The following is a 22,457-nucleotide window of genomic DNA, read 5'->3' as shown; positions in this document are numbered from 1 at the left end:
TCCCTGGTGGAGGAACATGGGAGTGCATACTTTACAGATACACAACATCACTCCCCCCCAAAGTCAAAGTGAAAACTATATACAAGGTGAGGCGGTCGGGAGCCTTTCATTCCCTGGTGGACCGCCTCGGTACAAATGTCTGTCCTGGTGTGTTGGCTGTGCCCACACTGGCCTGGCATGTTGTTGGCACGACAGGGCTGCTGGGTGAGCCTGGCCTTGCTGGGCTGTTAGGCGTGATGGGTTTGATTTCCTGATCCAAGGTGATGTCATTGATCCTTTGGGTGTGTGTTGTGGGCTCGAAAAAGGTGGTGTCTGCTGTGGGTTGTTCAGGGCAGTCTGTGAACCGCAGCCTCATTTGGTCCAGGTGCTTTCTGCAAATTTGTCCATTGTCTAGTTTGACTACAAACACCCTACTCCCTTCTTTAGCTATCACCGTGCCCGCGATCCACTTGGGACCATGTCCATAGTTTAGCACATACACAGGGTCATTCAGATCAATTTCCCGTGACACAGTGGCGTGACCATCGTTTACATTTTGTTGCTGCCGCCTACTCTCTACCTGATCATGCAGGTTGGGGTGAACCAGCGAGAGTCTGGTTTTAAGTGTCCTTTTCATGAGTAGCTCAGTCGGGGTCACCCCTATGAGCGAGTGGGGTCTCGTGCAGTAGCTGAGCAGTACTCGGGACAGGCGGGTTTGGAGTGAGCCTTCTGTGACTCGTTTAAGGTTCTGTTTGATTGTTTGTTCTGCCCGCTCTGTCTGTCCATTAGAGGCTGGTTTAAACAGGGCCGAGATGACATGTTTGATCCCATTGCGGATCATGAATTCATTAAATTCGGCACTGGTGAAACATGGCTCATTGTCACTGACCAGTATGTCAGGCAGGCCATGGATGGCAAACATGGCCCTCAGGCTTTCAATGGTGGCGGTGGCGATGGCGATGTTTCCCGACATTATTTCACGTTCAATTCATTTTGAAAAAGCATCCACCACCACCAGGAACATTTTACCGAGAAACGGGCCCGCATAGTCGACATGGATCCTCGACCATGGTCTGGAGGGCCAGGACCACAAACTTAATGGTGCCTCTCTGGGCGGGTTGTTCAACTGAGCACGCATGCTGCATTGCCGTACACAGGACTCTAAGTCAGAGTTGATACTGGGCCACCACATGTGGGATCTGGCTGTCGCTTTCATCATTACTATACCTGGGTGTGTGCCATGGAGATCCGAGATGAACGTCTCCCTGCCCTTTTTGGGTAGCACTATACGGTTACCCCACAACAGGCAGTCTGCCAGAATGGACAGCTCATCCTTTTGCTGCTGGAATGGCTTGATTGGCTCTTGCATTTCAATGGGGATGCTGGCCCGGCTCCCATGCAGTACACAGTTTTTTACTAGGGACAGCAGAGGATCTTGGCTGGTCCAAGTCCTAATCTGGTGGGCCGTGACAGGTGATTTATCATTTTCAAACGCTTCCATGACCATCAACAAGTCTGCGGGCTGCGCCACCATCAACAAGTTTGCAGGCTGCGCCATTTCCACCCCCGTGGTGGGCAATGGTAGCTGACTGAGAGCATCCGCACAGTTCTCGGTGCCTGGCCTGTGGCGGATGGTATAGTTATACGCTGATAGCGCGAGTGCTCACCTTTGTATGCGGGCTGAGGCATTGGTATGTATCCCCTTGTTTTCAGCAAACAGGGATATGAGGGGCTTGTGATCGATTTCCAGCTCAAATTTGAGGCCAAACAGCTACTGATGTATTTTCTTTACCCCGAACACACACGCTAATGCCTCTTTCTCAATCATGCTGTAGGCCCTCGCGGCCTTAGACAAACTCCTGGAGGCATAGGCGACAGGTTGCAACTTCCCTGCAACTTGTTGGCTTGTTGTAATACACACCCGACTCCGTATGATGACGCATCACATGCTAGCACAAGTCTTTTACACTGGTTATACAATACAAGCAGCTTGTTGGAGCATAAAATGTTCCTGGCTTTCTGAAAAGCAATTACTTGTTTTTTTCCCCACACCCAGTTCTCACCTTTACACAATAACACATGTAGGTGCTCTAAGAGAGTGCTTAACCCCGGTAGGAAGTTACCAAAATAGTTGAGGAGTCCCAGGAATGACCGCAGCTCCATGACGGCATGTGGCCTGGACATGTTCCTAATAGCCTCTGTCTTGGCGTCTGTGGGCCGAATGCCATCCGCCGCGATATTTCTCCCCAAAAACTCCACTTCTGTTGCCATGAAGACGTATTTCGACCTCTTCAGCCGCAGCCCTACACGATCCAGTCACTGGAGGACCTCCTCCAGGTTTTGTAGGTGCTCGACGGTGTCCCGACCCATGACCAATATGTCGTCCTGAAAAACCACCATGCGTGGTATCGACTTGAGTAGGCGCTCCATGTTTCTTTGGAAGATTGCTGCAGCCGACCGAATTCCAAACGGGCATCTGTTGTAGATGAACAGTCCCTTGTGCGTGTTGGCGCAGGTGAGGCCCTTCAAAGACTCCTCCAGCTCCTGCGTCATGTTGGCCGAAGTCAGGTCGAGCTTGGTGAATGTCTTGCCTCCTGCCAACGTTGCAAATAGGTCGTCTGCCTTCGGTAGCGGGTATTGGTCCTGTAGCGAGAAACGATTCATAGTTACTTTATAATCGCCGCAAATCCTGACCGTGCCATCACTTTTGAGTACTGAAACAATCGGGCTGGCCCACTCACTGAATTCCACTGGGGAGATGATGCCCTCGCGTTGCAGCCTGTCCAGCTCGATTTCCACTCTCTCCCTCATCATGTGAGGTACCGCCTTGTGGTGAATGGGTTGTGCCTCTGGGACCAAGTGGATCCGCACCTTCACCCCGGAAAAGTTTCCAATACCTGGCTCAAAAAGGGAAGGAAATTTGTTAAGAACCTGGGTACATGAGGCCTCATCAACATGTGATAGCGCTCAGATGTCATCCTAGTTCCAGCGGATTTTGCCCAGCCAGCTCCTGCCAAGCAATGTGGGGCCATCGCCCGGGACAATCCAGAGTGGCAGTTCATGCACCGTGCCCTCGTCGGTGACCTTGACCATGGTGCTGCCCAGGACAGTGATGAGCTCTTTAGTGTACATTCTCAGTTTCGTGTGGATGGGACTCAGGGCTGGTCTGAATGCCTTGTTGCACCACAGTCTCTCAAACATCTTTTTACTCATGATGGATTGGTGAGCGCCAGTGTCCAGTTCCATGGCTATGGGTAAGTCATTCAATTTTACATTTAGCATTATTGGTGGACATTTCGTCGAAAATGTGTGCACCCCGTGTACTTCAACATCTGCCTCCTCTCTCTGAGGCTCGAAATTGCTTTGAGCCACCATGGACCGATCTTCCTCTGCCACGTGGTTTTGCAGAGCTTGCAGCTCATCTGCAAGCTCGTTGGAGGTGCCCCATTGTTCCACAGCTCTTGCAAACATTCTCTTTGAAGTGGCATGAATAGGCTGAATGGAAGCCTCCACAATGCCAACAAGGTGTGAATTGCCTTGCATTCATCCTTTGTTGGGGACTCTGAGTCATCTGGGTTACCTGAGGCCTGCTGGCAGTTGCAGACTCGTGGTTTCTGCCTTGTACATTTCTGTTCGCAAACACAGTTCCATTTAATTTATGAACATTGCTAGCACTTGTGTGCTGAGAGATTTGTTTGGTGTTGTCACTGGTGGACATAAACGCCTGTGCTATCGCAATGGCCTTACTGAGGGTCGGTGTCTCTACAGTCAAAAGTTTTCGTAGGATGGTCTCGTAGCCAGTGCCCAGTTCAAAAAAGTCTCTGAGCATTTGCTCCAGGTAGCCATCAAACTCACATTGACCTGCAAGTCGCCTTAGCTCGGCAACGTAGCTCGCCACTTCCTGACCTTCAGGTCGCTGGCACGTGTAGAACCGATACCTCGCCATCAGCACGTTCTCCCTCAGGTTAAGATGCTCCTGAACCACTGTACACAGCTCCTCATATGACTTATCTGTGGGTTTCACCGGAGCCAGAAGATTCTTCATGAGGCTGTAGGTCGGTGCCCTGCAGACCGTGAGGAGGACCGCTCTCCTTTTTGCAGCGTTTCCTTCTCCGTCCAGCTCATTGGCTACAAAGTACTGGTTCGTTCAACATAGGCTTCCCAGTCCTCACCCTCCGAGAACTTCTCCAGGATGCCCACAATTTGCTGCATCTTTGCATTGGATTCGTATACTCGTCGCCAGTTGTTGTGTTCCTAACACAGATGAGACTGCACATAGGGAGGTTAAAGTAACAGTGACCTCAGTCTTTATTAAGACACTCCAGAGTGAGGAACAGGCCTTAGGGGCCAGCTTATATACAGTGCTCCCAAGGGATGCTGGGATCCCTTGGGACTTCAGGGGATGCACTCCCTGGTGGAGGAACATGGGAGTGCATGCGTTACAGATACACAACAGATATATTTCCAAGCCAGGATGGTTTGGAATTTGCAGGTGATGGTGTTCCTTTGCGCCTGCTGCTGGTGGAGGTTGTGCGTTTGGGAGGTGCTGCTGAAGAAGCCTTGGCGTGTTGATGCAGTGCATCTTGTAGATGCTACACACTGCAGCCACAGTGCACCAGTAGTGGAAGAAGTGAATGTTTGAGGTGGTGGATAGCATGCCAATCAAGTGGGCTGCTTTCTCCTGGATAGTGTCGAGCTTCTTGAGTGTTGTTGGAGTTACACTCATGTAGGCAAGTGAAGAATATTCCATCACACTCCTGACTTGTGCCTTGTAGATGGTGGAAAGGCTTTGGGGAGTCAGGAGGTGAGACACCTGCCACAGAATACCCAGCCTCTGACCTGCTCTTGTTGCCACAGTATTTATGTGGCTGGTCCAGTTAAGTTTCTGGTCAATGGTGACCCCAAGGATGTTGATGGTGAGGGATTGTAATGCTGTTGAATGTCATGGGACGGTGTTAGACTCTCGCTTGTTGGAAATAGTCATTGCCTGGCACTTGTGTGGCACGAATGTTACTTGTCACGTATCAGCCCATGCCTGAATGTCATCCAGGTCTTGCTGTATGCAGACATGGACTGCTTCATTATTTGAGGAGTTGCAAATGGCACTGAACACTGTGCAGTCATCAGCGAACATCCCCATTTATGACCTTTTGAAGGAGGGAAGGTCATTGATGAAGCAGCTGAAGATGGTTGGGCCTAAGACACTGCCCTGAGTAACTCCTGCAGCGATGTCCTGAGGTTGTGATGATTGATCTCCAACAAGCACAACCATCTTCCTTTGCGCATACTATGGGAAGAGTGTGAGTGCAGAATGCCATAACCAACTTTGCTTCCAATGTTCCTGTCTTTATTCATTGAGTATTCCCACGACTTCAAAGGTGTTGCCTTCAGTGTCTAATTAAAAGTTTGATTTCTTCAGATGAGATGTTAAACCGAGGCCCAGTTCGCTCTCTCAGGTGGATGTAAAAGATACCACGGCGCTATTTAGAAGGAGCAGGGGAGTTATCCCCAGTGTCCTGGCCAATGTTTATCCCTCAATCAGCATCATAAAAACATTATCTGGTCATTATCACATTACTGTTTGTGGGAGCTTGCTTGTGCGCAAATTAGCTGCCATGTTTCCTACATTACAACAGTGACTACACTCCAAAAGTACTTCATTGGCTGTAAAATACTTTGAGACGTCCGGTGGTCGTGAAAGGCGCTATAGAAACCCAAGTCTTCGTTTGTTTTCTTTTTGCAAGGTATGACTCCAGCCAGTGGGGAGTTTTCCCCCTGACTCCCATTGACTTCAGTTTTATGAGGGCTCCTTGGTGCCACACTTGGTCAAATGCAATCTTGATGTCAGGAGCAGACACTCTCACCTCACCTCAATGAGCTCTAGAGCTGAGTGGTCCTGGCAGAACACAAACTGAGAATCGGTGAGCAGGGTTTTTGTAGTAAGTGCCGCTTAATAGCACTGTCGACGACACCTTCCATCACTTTGCTGATGATTGAGAGTAGACTGATGGGACAGTAATTGGCCAGATTGGATTTGTCCTGCTTTCTGTGGACAGGATATACCTGGGCAGTTTTCCACATTGTCGGATAGATGCCAGTGTTGTCGCTGTACTGGAACAGCTTGGCTAGAGACACGGCTAGTTGTGGAGCACAAGTCTTCAGCACGACAGCCAGGATGTTGTCAGGGCCCATAGCCTTTGCTGTATCCAGTGCACTCAGCTGTTTCTTAATATCACATGGAGGGAATTGAATTGGCTGAAGACTGGCTTCTGTGATATAAGAACATAAGAATTTGGAGCAGGGGTAGGCCATTAGGCCCCTTGAGCCTGCTCCACCATTTAATAAGATCATGGCTGATCTGATCTTGGGCTCAGCTCCACCTCCCTGCCCGCTCCCGATCACCCTTCACTCCCTCAGAAATCTGTCTATCTCCACCTTAAATATGTTCAATGACCTCTCCTCCACAGCTCTCTGGGGCAGAGAATTCCACAGATTTACGACTCTTTGAGAGAAGAAATTCCTCCTCATCTCAGTTCTAAATGGGCGACCCCACAGGAGAAAGCCGATATGGATCATCCACTCGGCACTTCTGGCTGAAGATGGCTGCAAACGATTTAACCTTGTCTTTTGCACTTACATGCTGGGCTCCACTTTCATTGATGATGTGGATATTCATGGAGCCTCCCTCTCCCGTTAGTTGTTTAATGGTCCACCTCCATTCACGACTGGATGTGGCAGGACTGCAGAGCTTTGATCTGATCCAGTGATTGTGGGATCGCTTAGCTGTCTATAGCATGCTGCTTCTGCTATTCCACAGTTGTAGGTATGCCTGGTGCTGCTCCTGGCATGCTCTTCTGCACTCTTTACTGAACCCCTGCCTTTATAGTAGTGGTAGAATGAGGGATATGCCGTGCCATGAGGTTACAGATTGTGGTGGAATACAATTCTACTGCTGCTGATGACCCACAGTGCCTCATGGATGCCCAGTTTTGAGCTGCTAGATCTGGTCTGAATCTATCCCATTTAGCACGGTAGTAGTGCCACACAACACGATGCAGGGTGACTTCAGTGTGAAGATGAGACTTTGTCTCCACAATTACTGTGTGATGGTCACTGCTACCAATGCTGTTATGGACAGATCCATCTGCGACAGGTAAATTGGTTAGAACAAGGTCAAGTAGGTTTTTCCCTTGTGTTGGTTCTCTCACCACCTGCAGCAAGCCCAGTCTGGCAGCTATGTCCTTCAGGACTCGGCCAGCTCGGTCAGTAGTGGTGCTACCGAGCCAGTCCCCCACCCCTTCATATTGATTGGACAAAGCAAATTGGCCAGGGTAACCTTGAGGAGACATTCATAGAGTGTATTCGGGATAGTTTCCTTGAACAGTATGTTGCGGAACCAACCAGGGAGCAGGCTATCTTAGACCTAGTACCGTGTAATGTGGCAGGATTAATAAATGATCTCATAGTAAAAGATCCTCTAGGAATGAGTGACCATAATATAGTTGAATTTCAAATTCAGTTTGAGGGTGAGAAAGTTGGTTCTCAAACCAGGGTCCTAAGCTTAAATAAAGAAGACTTCAAAGGTATGAGGGCAGAGTTGGCCAAAGTGGACTGGGAAAATAGGTTAAAGTATGGGATGGTTGATGAGCAGTGGCAGACATTTAAGGAGATATTTCATAACACGCAACAAAAATATATCCCAATGAGAAGGAAAGACTGTAAGAGAAGGGATAATCATGTGTGGCTAACTAAGGAAATAAGGGACGGTATCAATTGAATACAAAGGCATACGATGTGGCCAAGTCTAGCGGTAGGCCAGAGGATTGGGAAATTTGTAAAAGCCAGCAGAGATCGACTAAAAAAATGATTAAGAGAGGGAAGATAGATTATGAAAGTAAACTAGCACGAAATATATAAACCTAGTAAGAGTTTCTACAGGTACATAAAAAGGAAAAGAGTGGCTAAAGTAAATGTTGGTCCGTGGAGGATGAGACTGGAGAATTAATAATGGAGAACAGGGAAATGGCAGAGATGTTAAGAAAATATTTTGTTTCGGTCTTCATGGTAGAAGACACTAAAAACATCCAATAGTGGACAATCAAGGGGCTATAGGAAGGATGGAACTTAATACAATCACTATCACTAAAGAAGTAGTATGAGGTAAAATAATGGGAATAAAGATGGACAAGTCCCCTGGACTTGATGGCTTACATCCTAGGGTCTTAAAAGAAGTGGCTGCAGAGATAGTGGATGCATTGGTTGTAATCTACCAAAATTTCCTGGATTCTGGGGCGGTCCCAGCGGATTGGAAAACCACAAATGTAACGTCCCTATTTAAAAAAGGAGGCAGACAAAAAGCAGAAAACTATAGACCAGTTAGTCTAACATCTGTCATTGGGAAAATGGAGTCCATTATTAAGGAAGCATTAGCGGGACATTTGGGAAAGCATGATTCAATCAAGCAGAGTAAGCATGGTTTTATGAAAGGGAAATCATGTTTGACAAATTTGCTGGAATTCTTTGAGGATGTGATGAGCAGGGTGGATAAGGAGGAACCAGAGGACATGGTGTATTTGGATTTCCACAAGGCATTCGATAAGATGTCACATAAGAGGTTACTGCTCAAGATAAAAGTTCACGGGGTTGGGGGTTATATATTAGCATGGATAGAGGATTGGCTAACTAAAAGAAAACAGAGAGTCAGGATAAATGGGTCATTTTCCGGTTAGCAAACAGTGACTAGTGGGGTGCCACAGGGATTGGTGCTGGGTCCTCAACTATTTACAGTCTATATTAATGACTTGGATGAAGGGACCGAGTATAATGTAGCCAAGTTTGCCGATGATGCAAAGATAGGTTGGAAAGCAAAATGTGAGGACGACACAAAAAATCTGCAACAGGATATAGGGCTAGATTTTACACTTTTGGGCATATCGCCCAAAAGTGGCCGTTATTTCCGGCGTGAGCGGTAAAAATGGGTTTTCAGATTCTCAAAGCACCTTGTCTAATTTTTGAAAATGGGCGTTATCGCGAGCGATATGAAATGGGCGGTAGCATTAAATCTCGCTAACCTTCTGCCGTAAAGTGTCGCCATCCTTAGCAACGGCATGGCAACACTCGATTCCCGCGATTCAGGAGGTCAAGGGTCATCATGACATGCGCAGATGAGGAGACAGAGAGGGAGCTGAGAGAGATTGAAGGCGTGTATGGCTGTGGTGTGTGCTTGTTTGGCTGGTGTGGGAGGCACGAGGGAGATTCATCATCAGCAAAAAGCCTACTAAGCACCAAGAACATAGTTGGTACTGAGCTTTTGTCCAACAAATAAGATTTAACATGGAAAGGATGGTGGAGGCCCTGGAGCTGGTAGCCAGGAACACTGGTGGCAGAGGGCTCGCAGTGGTCCCGGAGCGTGGCACTGCACCCCAAGGTGCCGCACCCCCATTCCCCCATTGCCAACCACACATGAGAGCCAGGAGCAACATCTTGCTTCTGGCTCGGAGCACATTCCCACCTTGGGATCGTCCTCTCCCGTATCCGTCCAAGCAGCGGTTCGGCCGTCATCCCCCCCCCCAATGAAGCATCGCCTGAGGAGCTCCTCAGCCAGGCGGCTTGGAGTCAGGAGGGGAAGGGGAAGGGGTAGAGGTGGGGAGGAGAACCGGGGGTGGGGGGGAAGGGTTGTTTTTTTACAGAAATACTGATGATTTTAGACAACTGTTTGGTTTAAGCGTGTTTTATTTAACAAAACCTTGTTGCACATTGGCTCAGATATCTGCACCGTTACACGCTGGTGCTTCCTTAACATCAAAGGATATAATTACACTTAACTTCAATCAACTTAAACTTTAACTGTCAGCAAGGTGATGCCCACCATTGATGTATGACCTGCACACCCAGCAGTGTGTCAGCCTTGTAAATAACACCAACATTCTTTCAGGCAAAGCACTCATTGATGAGTTCCTGACATAAGGCTCTTGCAGCTATCATGCCACCACGGGTCCTTTCATGCAGTCTAGAGGGGGGAAGAGGCATGGCTTCAGTGTCAGCCCGATTGTCTGGGCCGATGTCAGCGTCCGCCTTCTCGTCCTCCTCTTCCTCTCTCTGGTGAGGTGGACTGTCAGACTCATCAGGCAATTCTTGTCCCCTCCTGATAGCCAAGTTGTGCAGCAAGGAGCACACCACCACAAATTGAGCCACCTGCTCAGGGTGGTATTGGAGTTCGCCTCATGAGTGGTCCAGGCATCTAAAGCGCTGCTTAAGCACTCTAATGGTTTTCTCCACGATATTGCGAGTGGTTCTGTGGTTCTCGTATCGCCTCTCGGCTTCGGTGTGGGTGTCACGCAGAGGGGTCATCAGCCAGGTGGCGAGGCCATATCCTTTGTCACCAAGCATCCAGCATTGACTGATTGTTAAACAAGTCAGATTCAGTGCTCTCACGCAGGATGCGGGCATCATGGATGCTGCCTGGAAATTTAGCTTTACTGCCATTATAATTTGATGGTGGTCGACACCGAGTTGGCCATTCAGGGAGTGGAATCCCTTGCGATTCCTGAAAACCTCTGCGCCCTTAAAAAGGTGCCCGCATCGCGATGTGCATACAGTCTATAGCTCCCTGCACCTTGGGAAGTTTGCAATTCTGGAGAATCCTAGAACTCTCTCACTCTGTGCCTCCCTGGTCATAGGGAAGCTGATCAAGTCCCTCCTGCATGCATACAGGGCTTCAGTGACCTGTCTAATGCAGCAATGTGTGGCATGCTGAGACAGTCTGCAAACGTCGCCAGCTGTGGCCTGAAAAGAACCCGACGCCTGGAACGACAGTGCCGCGGTGACTTTGATCTCGATGGACAGTGCAGTACTGATGGTCCTGGCAGGCTGCAGATCTCTCCTTATGAGCTGGCATACCTCAGTGATAACCTCTTTGTGGAAACGCAGTCTCCGAAGGCAGGTGGTGTCGGGTAAGTCGAGGTAAGACCGCTTGTCCCTGTACTTGCTGGGGGAGGGGGTGTAACGTCTGGTCCTCCTCATCAGTCTGGCACGTCTTATATTGGGCACATAATGCTGTGGAGCGTACCTTCGCCCATCTCAAGTCTGCAGCATGTAATTTGTCATCAAGAGAGGGTGAGAAAGAATAGGCCCCATTGCAATAGCTCTGTTTTCCATTGATTGATCACAAACAATGAATGTCCTGACGAAGACATCTATTAAATTCCAATCGGTCACAGTATGGTCAAGATGTTTGTACAGATGTTCACAGCAACTCCAACGACCTCCATAGTACATCCGAACTCCCCCGAGGTTGAAGCAGAGCAGTCTTTTAAAGGACGTGACATGTGATGTAGAACATGGCGTCCATAACACTGCGGTTAGTTCCACTTTTTCTGGGCGTTTTTTTGGGCGAGCGATATTGTGGGCGACATGTGTGCGAGGTGGTGAAAGTGACACTGGCCGATCTCTTGGCTGCTAGTTTTGGCAAATATGATCTTTACGAGAAAAAGACGTGGCCGGGCAGTATTATTGAATCGCGGCGATAATTCTGTGCAGAAAGTAATGCTGGGCAGTATTATAGGTGTTGATTTCGCCCATTCTGATGATTCCGCCTAAAACAAGTGGGCGGGCGGTATTATTTTTTCCTGGCGTTACGCACATGGAGAAAGTAACGCTTGGCGATAAGTTTCTGAAAAATGCCCGTCAGTTCCCATTTTGTGGCTAAATGGGCGATATATGGGCGTTATACGTCATTTCAGCGGTAAAATGGACGTTAAGTGGGTGTTAAGCATGCAAAAAAAGTGGAAAGTCTAGCCCATAGACAAGGTAAGTGAGTGGGCAAAAATTTGGCAGGTGGAGTATAATGTGGCAAAATGTGAGGTTATCCACTTTGGCAGAAATAATAAAAAAACAAATTATAATTTAAATGGAGAAAAATTGCAAAGTGCTGCAGTACAGAGTGACCTGGGGGTCCTTGTGCATGAAACACAAAAAATTAGTATGCAGTTACAGCAAGTAATCAGGAAGACAAATGGAACGTTGGCCTTTATTGCAAGGGGAATAGAATATTAAAGCAGCAAAGTCCTGCTACAACTGTACAAGGTATTGATGAGGCCACACCTGGAGTACTGCATACAGTTTTGGTCTCCGTATTTAAGGAAGGATATGCTTGCATTGGAGGCTGTTCAGAGAAGGTTCACTAGGTTGATTCCGGAGATGAGGGGATTGACTTATGAAGATAGGTTGAGTAGGTTGGAGTTCTGAAGAATGAGAGGTGATCTTATTGATATATAAGATAATGAGAGGACTCGACAAGGTGGATGCAGAGAGGAGATTTCCACTCATAGAGGAAACTAAAACTAGGAGACATAGTCTTAGAATAAGGGGCCGCCCATTTAAAAGCGAGATGAGGAGAAATTTCTTCTCTCAGAGGGTTGTAAATCTATGGAATTCTCTGCCCCAGAGAGCTGTGGAGGCTGGGTCATTGAATATATTTGAGGCGGAGATAGACAGATTTTTGAGCGATAAAGGAGTAAAGGGTTTGGGGAGTGGGTAGGGTAGTGGAGCTGAGTCCATGATCAGATCAGCCATGATCTTATTGAATGGCGGAGCGGGCTCGAGGGGCCAAATGGCCTCCTCCTGCTCTTATTTCTTATGTTGTTATGTTTCTTATGTATCTTGGTATATTCTGTGCCCTTGCTACTCTCAGTGCTTCTTACAGGTGGAGTACTGAATCATCAGCTGAGGTAGATGGTAATCAGCAGGAGGTTTCCTTGCCCATGCTTGACCTGAAGCCATGAGACTTCATGGGGTTCGGATTCAATGTTGAGGATTCCCAGGGCCACTCCCTCCCAATTGTATACTATTGTGCCGCCATCTCTGGTGGGTCTATCCCATTGGTGGGACCAGACATACCCAGGGATGATGATGGAGGAATCTAACTGTTAGGTTTGATTGGACCGACTCCAATTTTTACTTTGTTATTAGAATAATGTGACCTTGGCTCGCAGCCCGTGTTAGCTTGTTATTTGAACCTCGTCAATACTGAGTTGTGCGTACATTCGAGGAGCTTCTAATATTCCCATGCCCACAGAGAATCATAGGTAAGATTAGTTGGTCAATGACTACAAATTTAATATATATATGAATCTCTCATACCAGTCTTTCTTACAGGGTCATTGGCTGACAGGTATGATTTTGCAAGTATGACTATGTCAGGCTGTTGCTTGACTAGTCTATGGGACAGCTCTCCCAATGTTGGCACAAGTCCCCAGATGTTAACGAGGAAGGTTCAACTGGATTAGGTGTGCTGTTGTCATGTCTGAAGCCAGTACCAAAATCAATGCCGCATGGTCCGTTCTTTCTCAGCCATTTCAGTAGGCAGTTATGTGTCAACCACATATAGGCCAGACCAGGTTAGGATAGCAGACTTCCTTCCCTAAAGGGCATTAGTGCACCAGATGGGCTTTTACGACAATTGGATAGTTTCATGGTCACCATTACTGATTTATGCTTTTGTCTCATATCAAAGCTGTCCTGTTTATCTTGGAAAGTCTGTTGCTTCACGATACAAAGAAATTTGACTATTAACCCTTAACTCCCTAAGATGTCCAATATATATTCTGAAGGATGTCCAACAGTCCCTAGCTCTTCTTATGCTACTCATGTACATCACATGAGATCTCGTCCTGTCCTCACTGTTCTGCTCCAGGCTTCAGGCTCCGGCTCACCTTCCCCATCACTTCCTCTGTCTTTATCCACTCGTGGGCCACCCTGATGCTTTGTTACGTTGTTCCTGCCCAACTCCTGTTTCCTTCATCTTCCCTCTATACGTTTTTTCCACTTGTGAAATGCCTTGGGTTATATTTTATATTTTATATAAATGCATCTTCGATCGCCTGCATGGGTTGGAGAGGAATTTTCTCAGATTTTTTTCCCCAATTGGCCTGGGTTTTTATCTGGCTTTTTGCCTCTCCCAGGAGATCGCATGGCTCCAGTTGGGGATGGAGTGGAGAATGTTGCGGTGCAAGGGGTGTCGCAGTTGTGTGGGGCAGACTGGTTGGGCCGGATGCTCTTTACCTTTCCACTATTATTCATTGTTCTTATGTTTATATGTAACCTTCGGGGCTGCTGAGCAAGGGCCGTGTGGCTCTTTGTCAGCCGGCGCGGACACGATGGGCCGAAATGGCCTCCTTCTGCGCTGTAAATGTCTATGTTTCTATGTTTTTTTTATATTAGGTGCTTCGTTGCTGAAAGGTGTTATCATCTTATTTTGTATGTTGCACATGTTCTATACCATTTTGTCTTTTCTGCATTAGACCGTTGAACATAAAGAAGAATCAGCAAAGAAAGAGATAGAAGTACTAAAAGAACAAAATAATCAACAAAAGTAAGATCGTATTGGAATAATTAATGGTTTAATCCTTTAAAAAAATTACCAGTAATTCAGAACAGCTAGGTTCCCAACTGGTTTATATTTTATTTTTACAAATAAATTCAAGGGACAATAGCCTAGAAATTTGATGGTGCTGCGCCTGTTTTTCAGGTGCAAAACGGGTACCTAATCATCAGATGTGGCCAGTGGGTCTGAATTTTCTTGCACTAGATTCTGAACCAGCAAATTTACATTTATGACTGTTTGTGGTTTTTATATTTAGAGAAGAACTTAAGGCTCTAGACGAGACATTAAAACAACAAGATCAAGAAACTGATAGTAAACTTGGAGAAAAAGAAGAAAGTGTAAGTTTTTATTTATCTTTTCAAGTTTATCTGATTATAGCCATTGATGCTTTTAAATATTTACTATCAAGGTTCACACATGGTCATTTGGGTGAGGTCAAGAGGGTGACTAGTATCTATGGAACTGTAGTCCAGCTTGGAGATAGTACAGGAGGGGAGCTAAACAAATTGTCAGGAAAAATCATCTTGGGTTTTATCCCTTTAAGTGATTTGCACCCTGAAGCTGCCATTCTCCTTCAATCATAGAATCATAGAAGGAGGTCATTTGGCCCATCGAGTCTGTGCCAGCTCTTTTGAAGAGAAATCCAGTTAGCCCACTCCCTGCTCCTTCCTCATATCACCGCAATTTTTCTCCTTCAAGTATTTATTCAATTCCCTTTTGAATTCTACGATTGAATCTGTATTGCCACCTTATCAGACAGTGAATACCAAATCCTAACCACTCTTTAAGTAAAAATGTTTTTCCTCATGTTGCCTATAGTTTTTTTGCCAATCATCTTAAATTTGTACACTCTCGTTATCGACCCTTCAGCCATTGGAAACAGTTTCTCTTTATTTACTCTATCGGAACCCTTAATGATTTTAAACATTTCGATCAAATCTCCTCAGTCTTCTCTGCTCCAATGAGAACAATTCCAGCTTCTCGAATCTATCCACATAACTGTAATCCCTCATCCATGAAACCATTCTAATAAATCTCTTCTGTACCCTCTTCAAAGCCTTCACGTCCTTCCTAAAGTGTGGTGACCAGAATTGGACACAATGCTCCAGCCGCAGTAATATTTTATATAAATGTTTAACATAACCTCCTTTTGTACTTTATTGGCTAGAAATTTGGTTTTAAGGAGTGTCTTAAAGGAGGTCCCTTCAGAATGCTAGGGGAGGAAAGATGTGTTTGGTGGTGGGATCACGCTGGCGCTGGTGGAAATGGTGGAGGATAATCCGTTGAATGTGGAGATTGGTAGAGTGAAAGATGAGGACCAGGGAACCCTTTCGTGGTTCTGGGAGGGAGGGGAAGGAGTAAGAGCAGAAGTGTGGGAAATGGATTGGAAACGGCCGAGGATCCTGTCAACCATGGTAGAGGGAAATCCTCGGTTGAGGAAACTACCAAACTGTGCCCAACCTTGGTGTCATGAAAGTTGGCAACTTTTAAGTTTATACAGAGCCCACCTGTCCAAAGGAGGTGAGGACTACTGAGAATTTGTGCTTACCTCCCCTATTTTTACCTGAACCACACTGAATTAGTTGTTAATAAACTGTTAAATTCTTTAAGGTATGATAGGAGTAAGTAAGACTAAACTGATGGATGTAATCAAATTCTACTGATTAGAGTGCAGAACTACACAGATGTTAATGGAGCACGAGTTTGGCAAGGAGGATTTGATCATCATGAGTGAATGCCCACTTCAAATTAGTTGGTAAAAACAAATTCTATTGCATGTAAAATCAACCACAGAAACCATATTGTGTTTATGTGTGTTTATGCTTTGAATATGTAATAGCAAGACTTAGAGTGGTTTTGTTAAAAAGAGATGAAGTTGCTTACTTATCTACTGTTGAAAAATTATGAAAATTGTGTGAAGTGAGAAAAACTTGTATTTGAGAAAAAGGATAGTCCCAGGTATCAAAATATTGTAAAATTTTTTTCAGTCCAAACATTTACAAAATGAAGTTAAGAAGAAGGAAAAGTTACTAAAGGCAATGGAGAATAAGGTAAAAGCTAGAGAATACCTTGTAAATATTACATACTTCATAAACAAGGAACAACCATCAAACAGTTAAATATATTTTCAAGCATAATTGTAACAAACTAAAAAAATGAACAGTTTTTAATAGTAATTAGAGACAAGGGGCTAGACTTTCCATTATTTTTGCATACTGCCTACTTAACGTCCATTTTAACGCTGAAATGAGGTATAACGCTCACATATCGCCCATTTAGCCACAAAATGTAAACTAACGCTTATTTCTTGGTCACTTATCGCTGAGCGTTACTTTTGGCATGTACTTAACGCCGATAAAAAATAATACCGCCCGCCCACTTTTTTTTGCCGGAAAGATCAGAATAGGCGAAACCAACGCCCATAATATCGCCCAGTGTTACTTTCAGCATTTAATTAATGCCGAGATTTAATAAAACCGCTCACCCACTTTTTTTCATTGTGAAGATCAGATTTACCGAAACTAACAGCCAAAATATCGGTGAGCGTTACTTTTGGCACCACGCACACATATTGCCGAAAATATCGCTCGCCGAAAAAAACGCTGTGAAATGTTGCTCTCACCTGAACTAATCACAGCAGTATGAATGCCATTTTGTAAATCGCAGGTCACTTCATTTAAAAGGCTGCTTCAACTTCTGGGGAGTTTTGATGTACTCCGGAGTTTTTTTAAAGTGATGTGAACATCTGAACAAACATCTTATCATACTGTGGACGCTTGGAATTTAGTTTAGGTGTCTTAGTGGGGCAATTTATTGTTTGTGAACAATAGGTATAATACTGATAGTTATTGGAATGGAGCCTGTCATTTCTCAGCCTGTCTTGATGACCATGCACATGCTGCAGACTAGAGATAGCAGAAGGTATATTCGACAGCATTATGTGCCCAATCTAAGACGTGCCAGACTGGTGAGGTGGATGAGACCTTACACCCCCGCACTAACAGGGAGAAGCGGTCTTACCTCAACTTATCCGATAACACCTGCCTTAGGAGACTGCGCTTCCACAAAGAGGTTATCAGTGAGATATGCCAGCTCATCAGGGGAGATCTGTAGCCAGCTAGCACCATCAGGACCGCACTTTCCATCGAGGTCAAGGTCACCGCGGCACTTTCATTCTACGCATCAGGTTCCTTTCAGGCCTCAGCTGATGACATTTGCGCTATATCTCAGCATGCCACACGTTGCTGCATTTGACAGGTCACTGAGGCCCTTTATGCATGCAGGATGGACTTTATCAGCTTCCCTATGACCACAGAGGCTCAGACTGAGAGGGCTCTAGGATTCTACCAAATTTCTAACTTCCCGAAGGTGCAGGGAGCAATAGACTGTACGCGAATCGCAATGCGGGCACCTTTTCAGGATGTAGAGGTTTTTCGGAACCGAAAGGGATTCCACTCCCTGACTGTGCAACTTATTGTCGACCACCAGCAAATAATTATGGCAGTGAATGCCAAATTTCCGGGCAGCATCCATGATGCTCACATCCTGCGTGAGAGCACTGTATCTGACATGTTTACCAGTCAGCCACAAGGTCAATGCTGGATGCTTGGTGACAAAGGATATGGCCTCACCACCTGGCTGATGACCCCCTCTGCATAACACCCACACAGAAACTGAGAAGCGATACAACGAGAGCCACAGAGCCATTCGCAATATCGTCGAGAAAACCATTGGAGTGCTTACGCAGCGCTTTAGATGCCTGGACCACTCAGGAGGCAGGTAGCTCAATTTGTGGTGGTGTGCTCCATGCTACACAACTTGGCTATCTGGAGGAGACAAGAATTGCCAGAAGGGACTGACGGTCCACTTCAGGAGAGAGAGGAAGAGAAGGAAGAGGAGGTGGACACTGACCTCAGGCCAGACAATCAGGCTGATGCTGAAACCATGCCCTCGACCTCCTCTAGACCACAGGAAAGGGTCCATGGGGGCTACATAGGTGCAAGACTCTTATGTCAGCAGCTCATAAATGAGCGCTTTGCTTGAAAGACCGTTGTTGGTATTTACAAAGCTGAAACGCTGCTGTGTGTGCAGCTCATACATCAATGGCATGCATCACCTTGGTGACAGTTAAAGTTTAAGTTGATTCAAGTTAAGTTTAATTATACCCTTTCATATTAAGGAATCACCAGTGTGTAACGGTGCAGCTATCTGAGACCATGCATCTCACTTTCCTTCCCCTTGCCACCCCCTTCTTCTGCCTACCTCTACCCCTTCCCCTTTCCCTCCTGACTCTACTCCACCTGGCTGAGGAGTTCCTGAGGCGCTGCTTCATTGGGTGGTTGACAGCAGAATCAGTGGTTGGACGGATATGGGAGAGGACGGTCCCAAGGTGGGAACATGCTCCGAGCCAGAAGCAAGATCTTCCTCCTGGCTGTCATGTGTCGTTGGCAATGGTGGTGCAGCACCTTGGGATGAAGTGCCATACTCCAGGATCACTGGAAGGCCTCTGCCACCAGTGTTCCTGGCTATCACCTCCAGGGCCTCCGCCATCCGCGGCACATACTCTGTCGTGGTGGCGGACATGCTGGCCAGCTGGTGGGATATGCCCCCCATTGTCTGTAGGATCCTCTGACCTATGTCAACACCTCCTGGACAAGTCTACCATGTCCCTGCTGAGATCTGCCACTTGTGGAGCAGACCTGCCGCATCTAACCAACATCCGCTTGATTGGCGCCATCCTGGAGATGCCTCTGGTGCCCTGTGGCGAGGTGCTGAGGCCCAGTACCTCCACAGTGGAGGTGGGATTGGCCGCAGGAGCACTAGATGGCCTTGGGGTGGAATGCGTTATGGAGCCTGATGATGCAGGCTCCTCAAAGTCCACACTGTCATCTGTGGAGAACGGACCCAGCAGATCCATGGGTGAAAATCGGTGCTCCTCAACACCAGATGGAGGATCATCTGGCGAGTCCGGCCCCGCGTCCCCAGCTTCTGGCCTCGGTGGTCTTGCCTGGGGTCGCGCTGCTGGCTGAGCTGCAAAACACAAATGAGGTTATTAGAGGAGAAGGGCGTGCTAGTGATTCCAACGCTACACACAGCATATGCACGACAAAAGTACCATCCCAACAAAATCATCACAGACATCACATTTCATGGCCATCACCAAATTTTGCATTGCAATGATTCTCATGAGGCCATCATTATTTAGAGAACACTTTTATCAAAAATCTATCATATATTCTTGGTCGGATATGGGTGGGTGTATACTTTACTCACGTGGCATCACATCAGGTTCTGCAGCTGCATGCGTGGCCGAGCGGGGGTGGCTCCCCACTAGTACCAGCACCCGCTCCTCGATGTCTGTCAGCTTGCTGATGACTGGTGACCCACCACCCATTCGCCTCTGCTCAGCCCTATTCTTGGAAAGCTTCTTCTGTAAAAGTAACAACCCAGCAAGACATGGCATGAGATCATTGCATGATATCATTGCTAGGTACTGTCACAGAGACTGATACAACACATAACCGACAGGTGTAATCATGATTATTATGAAAATTATCATTTTTTACCGAAAGTCGTACACCGTGAACGCAGACTATGAGTACAACATTCCCGGTATAAGTGCAAGACATCACATCTGATTTTAATCACTCATTAAACTTACAAATCAAATTATATAAATATATAAGTACATATAAATAAATGTAATACTTACTCTGGCGGATCCGACAAGGTCGTTTCAGCGCTTGCGGCACTGGTTGCCCTCATGAACCTCGTTGGTCGCCGACGAGACCACCTTGGCTATGTCAGCCCATATCTTCTGTTAGGCCTTTGGGGTGGGCTTCCCACACCCACCCAGGGTCAATTGACCCCAGTGTGACTCTACCTCGTGCAGGAGGGAGGCATTTGCCTCATCCAAGAATCTCCTTGCTCTTTTTCATCCTCCCAATTGTTCCTCTCCCAGCTCACTGCTTTTGTCAGCATCCGTCTTCACAGCGTGCTGTGTCGCCTCCTCCATCCCTTCCATTGTAACAACCAAATTTCCGCAAATATCTCTGTGGAAACAACTTAATTTTTGCTCAAAATTCATTCTGTTGGTCAAAAATCTCCCTCCTCCCTCCCAAAACAGCCAAACAAGCACACATCACACCCACCCGCTTTCAGTTCCCCTCTCTCTCTGTCTCCTCTTCTGCGCATGTAATGATGACCCCTGACCTCCGGAAATGCGGAAACGAGCGTTGCCATGCCGTTGCTATGAGTGACAACACTTTACGATAGAAGTTAAAATAAATTTTACGCTAACGCCCATTTCAGATCGCTTGCGGTAACACCCATTTTAAAAAATGGAAAGTTAGGGTTTTGAAAATGGCCGATAATCCAGCGATCTCAAAAACCATATTTACTGTCCACGCTGGAAATAACGTCCATTCTTGGGCGATCTGCACAAAAGTGGAAAGTCTAGCCCTACATAGAACTGGATATTAGCTCGGAGGTGTGGGTTGCTGTTTTGAAGTCGGGAAACCCGGAAGGACGGGTTTCCCTCAGGTCCTGTCGAATTTAACGGTAGGATCTGATTAATATTTTTTGTCTCCATTTCCCGGCCCCAAATAACCAGATTGAGAGGCTTGCTGACTGTCAGGTAGGTGGCTTTGAGCACCAGGCCCCAACCGGGGAACAGAGAAGAGGGTGGAAGGGATCGGAGGCTTCGGCTGGGGGAGAGATTGGAAGGGTCAGTGCTGGAGGTGATTTGAAGCCTCGTGGGGGAGATCCAATCGTGAGCATTGGGAAACCTGGCCAACCAGGGTTAAATTTAAATGATGGTTAATTCTGAAGCACGCAGCCTCATTATCATATTTAAATGACCAAAGTGCTTCCTGCGAGCAGGGCTGGTTGGCTGCCCCCGTTGTGCCTCTGATAAAATGGGGAGTGGGTGTGTTTCAGATTTTATAGATGCCACCCGACTCAATGCTACTTGATTTTGGAGGATAAATTTTCCCGAAAGAAAATAACAAGCCTAGAAAAGACCATGGCTCTGAAATGCCAAAGTTTTCTGGCATTTCTGAGGCCTAAAATCAGGGCAAATGTTTTCTATGGCTTGAAAATTGGGGTAGAAGCTATTTCCACTAGTTTTTCACCCCAATACATTGGCCCAGAATTTGCGGTCAGAGGCTTCCCTCGGGGAAATGCCTCCGATCAGCAAAAAATGTGCTCACACCCCTGGGATCATGTGGGCTGGCCCAACGAATGATAGAAGGGGATCCCCATTCATGCTTAAATTCTTCTATACTTCAAATAAAATGTTAAAAAATCATATATTTACAATTAATTAAAACAGCATTTAATTAAATATTTAAAACAAAAATTTTATTTTTTGAAAAATAAATTTACATGTTTTAAAGGGGCTAGAAATAAATTTACCTTATTTCATAGATCTTTAAATGTATAAATTATTGATAAAATGTTATTATTCTGTTTTTTAAAAGTCTTACGCTGGTTAAAGCAGGCTTTACGCTGCTCTCCGCCCGCGGATGCCCTTTTCTCGGGAATGTGTTGGATCTGCCCAAAGAATTCTTGACAGATTGCAAGTTCCAGGTTTTAGCACATGCGCAGTGCATCCCTAAACCTGGAACTTGCATGACCCCTATGGGCGCGTGCGTACCTTGTACAAATTACGGCCCATTGTGCCTAAGCTCACAATCACAATTAGGCCTTTCCCATGATTTGCCTGTCGAGTCTCAGTGTAGCTGATTTAAATATATTTAACTTAAGGTAAGTGGCACTGGTGCCCTGAATTCCCAGAATCTATGCTGGCAATGCACTAAAGATAATTTATAATGGGAACTATAAGGCACTGAGACTGAGACTGTAATATCAGCTGATACTCTAATATTAGGAAATTTTGTGACTGAAGCCTGCTGAAAGTTTGACAACTGATTACGGGCTCAAATTTCCCCAGGAGTTGCCCCGCTTTTTTTTGGAGCAAGTAGCTTTTCTTGGAGTAACTTAAAAATTGCAAATTTCCTCATTTAACTTGCTCCAGTGTAAGTCAGTTTGTTAGGTTTTTTTTCAGCTTAATTTTCTTTCTTCAAAAGGGGGC

General features: G+C 46.3%; 1 protein-coding gene across 4 annotated transcripts in view; it reads left to right on the top strand.

Moving 5' to 3' along the window:
- The window catches only part of LOC139228201 (synaptonemal complex protein 1-like), a 395,567-nt gene that overhangs the window by 114,631 nt on the left and 258,479 nt on the right, over positions 1-22,457 (top strand). For all 4 annotated transcript variants that reach the window (XM_070859384.1, XM_070859385.1, XM_070859381.1 and 1 more), the window contains 3 exons: positions 14,280-14,350; positions 14,619-14,700; positions 16,351-16,413. In XM_070859384.1, the coding sequence (XP_070715485.1) occupies positions 14,280-14,350; positions 14,619-14,700; positions 16,351-16,413 (216 nt within the window). The remainder of the gene's footprint in view (positions 1-14,279; positions 14,351-14,618; positions 14,701-16,350; positions 16,414-22,457) is intronic.

The sequence above is a fragment of the Pristiophorus japonicus genome, chromosome 17 (assembly GCF_044704955.1).
Source record: "Pristiophorus japonicus isolate sPriJap1 chromosome 17, sPriJap1.hap1, whole genome shotgun sequence".
In the NCBI taxonomy this organism is placed as follows: domain Eukaryota; kingdom Metazoa; phylum Chordata; class Chondrichthyes; family Pristiophoridae; genus Pristiophorus; species Pristiophorus japonicus.
This window is presented reverse-complemented; position numbering and strand designations above follow the sequence as displayed.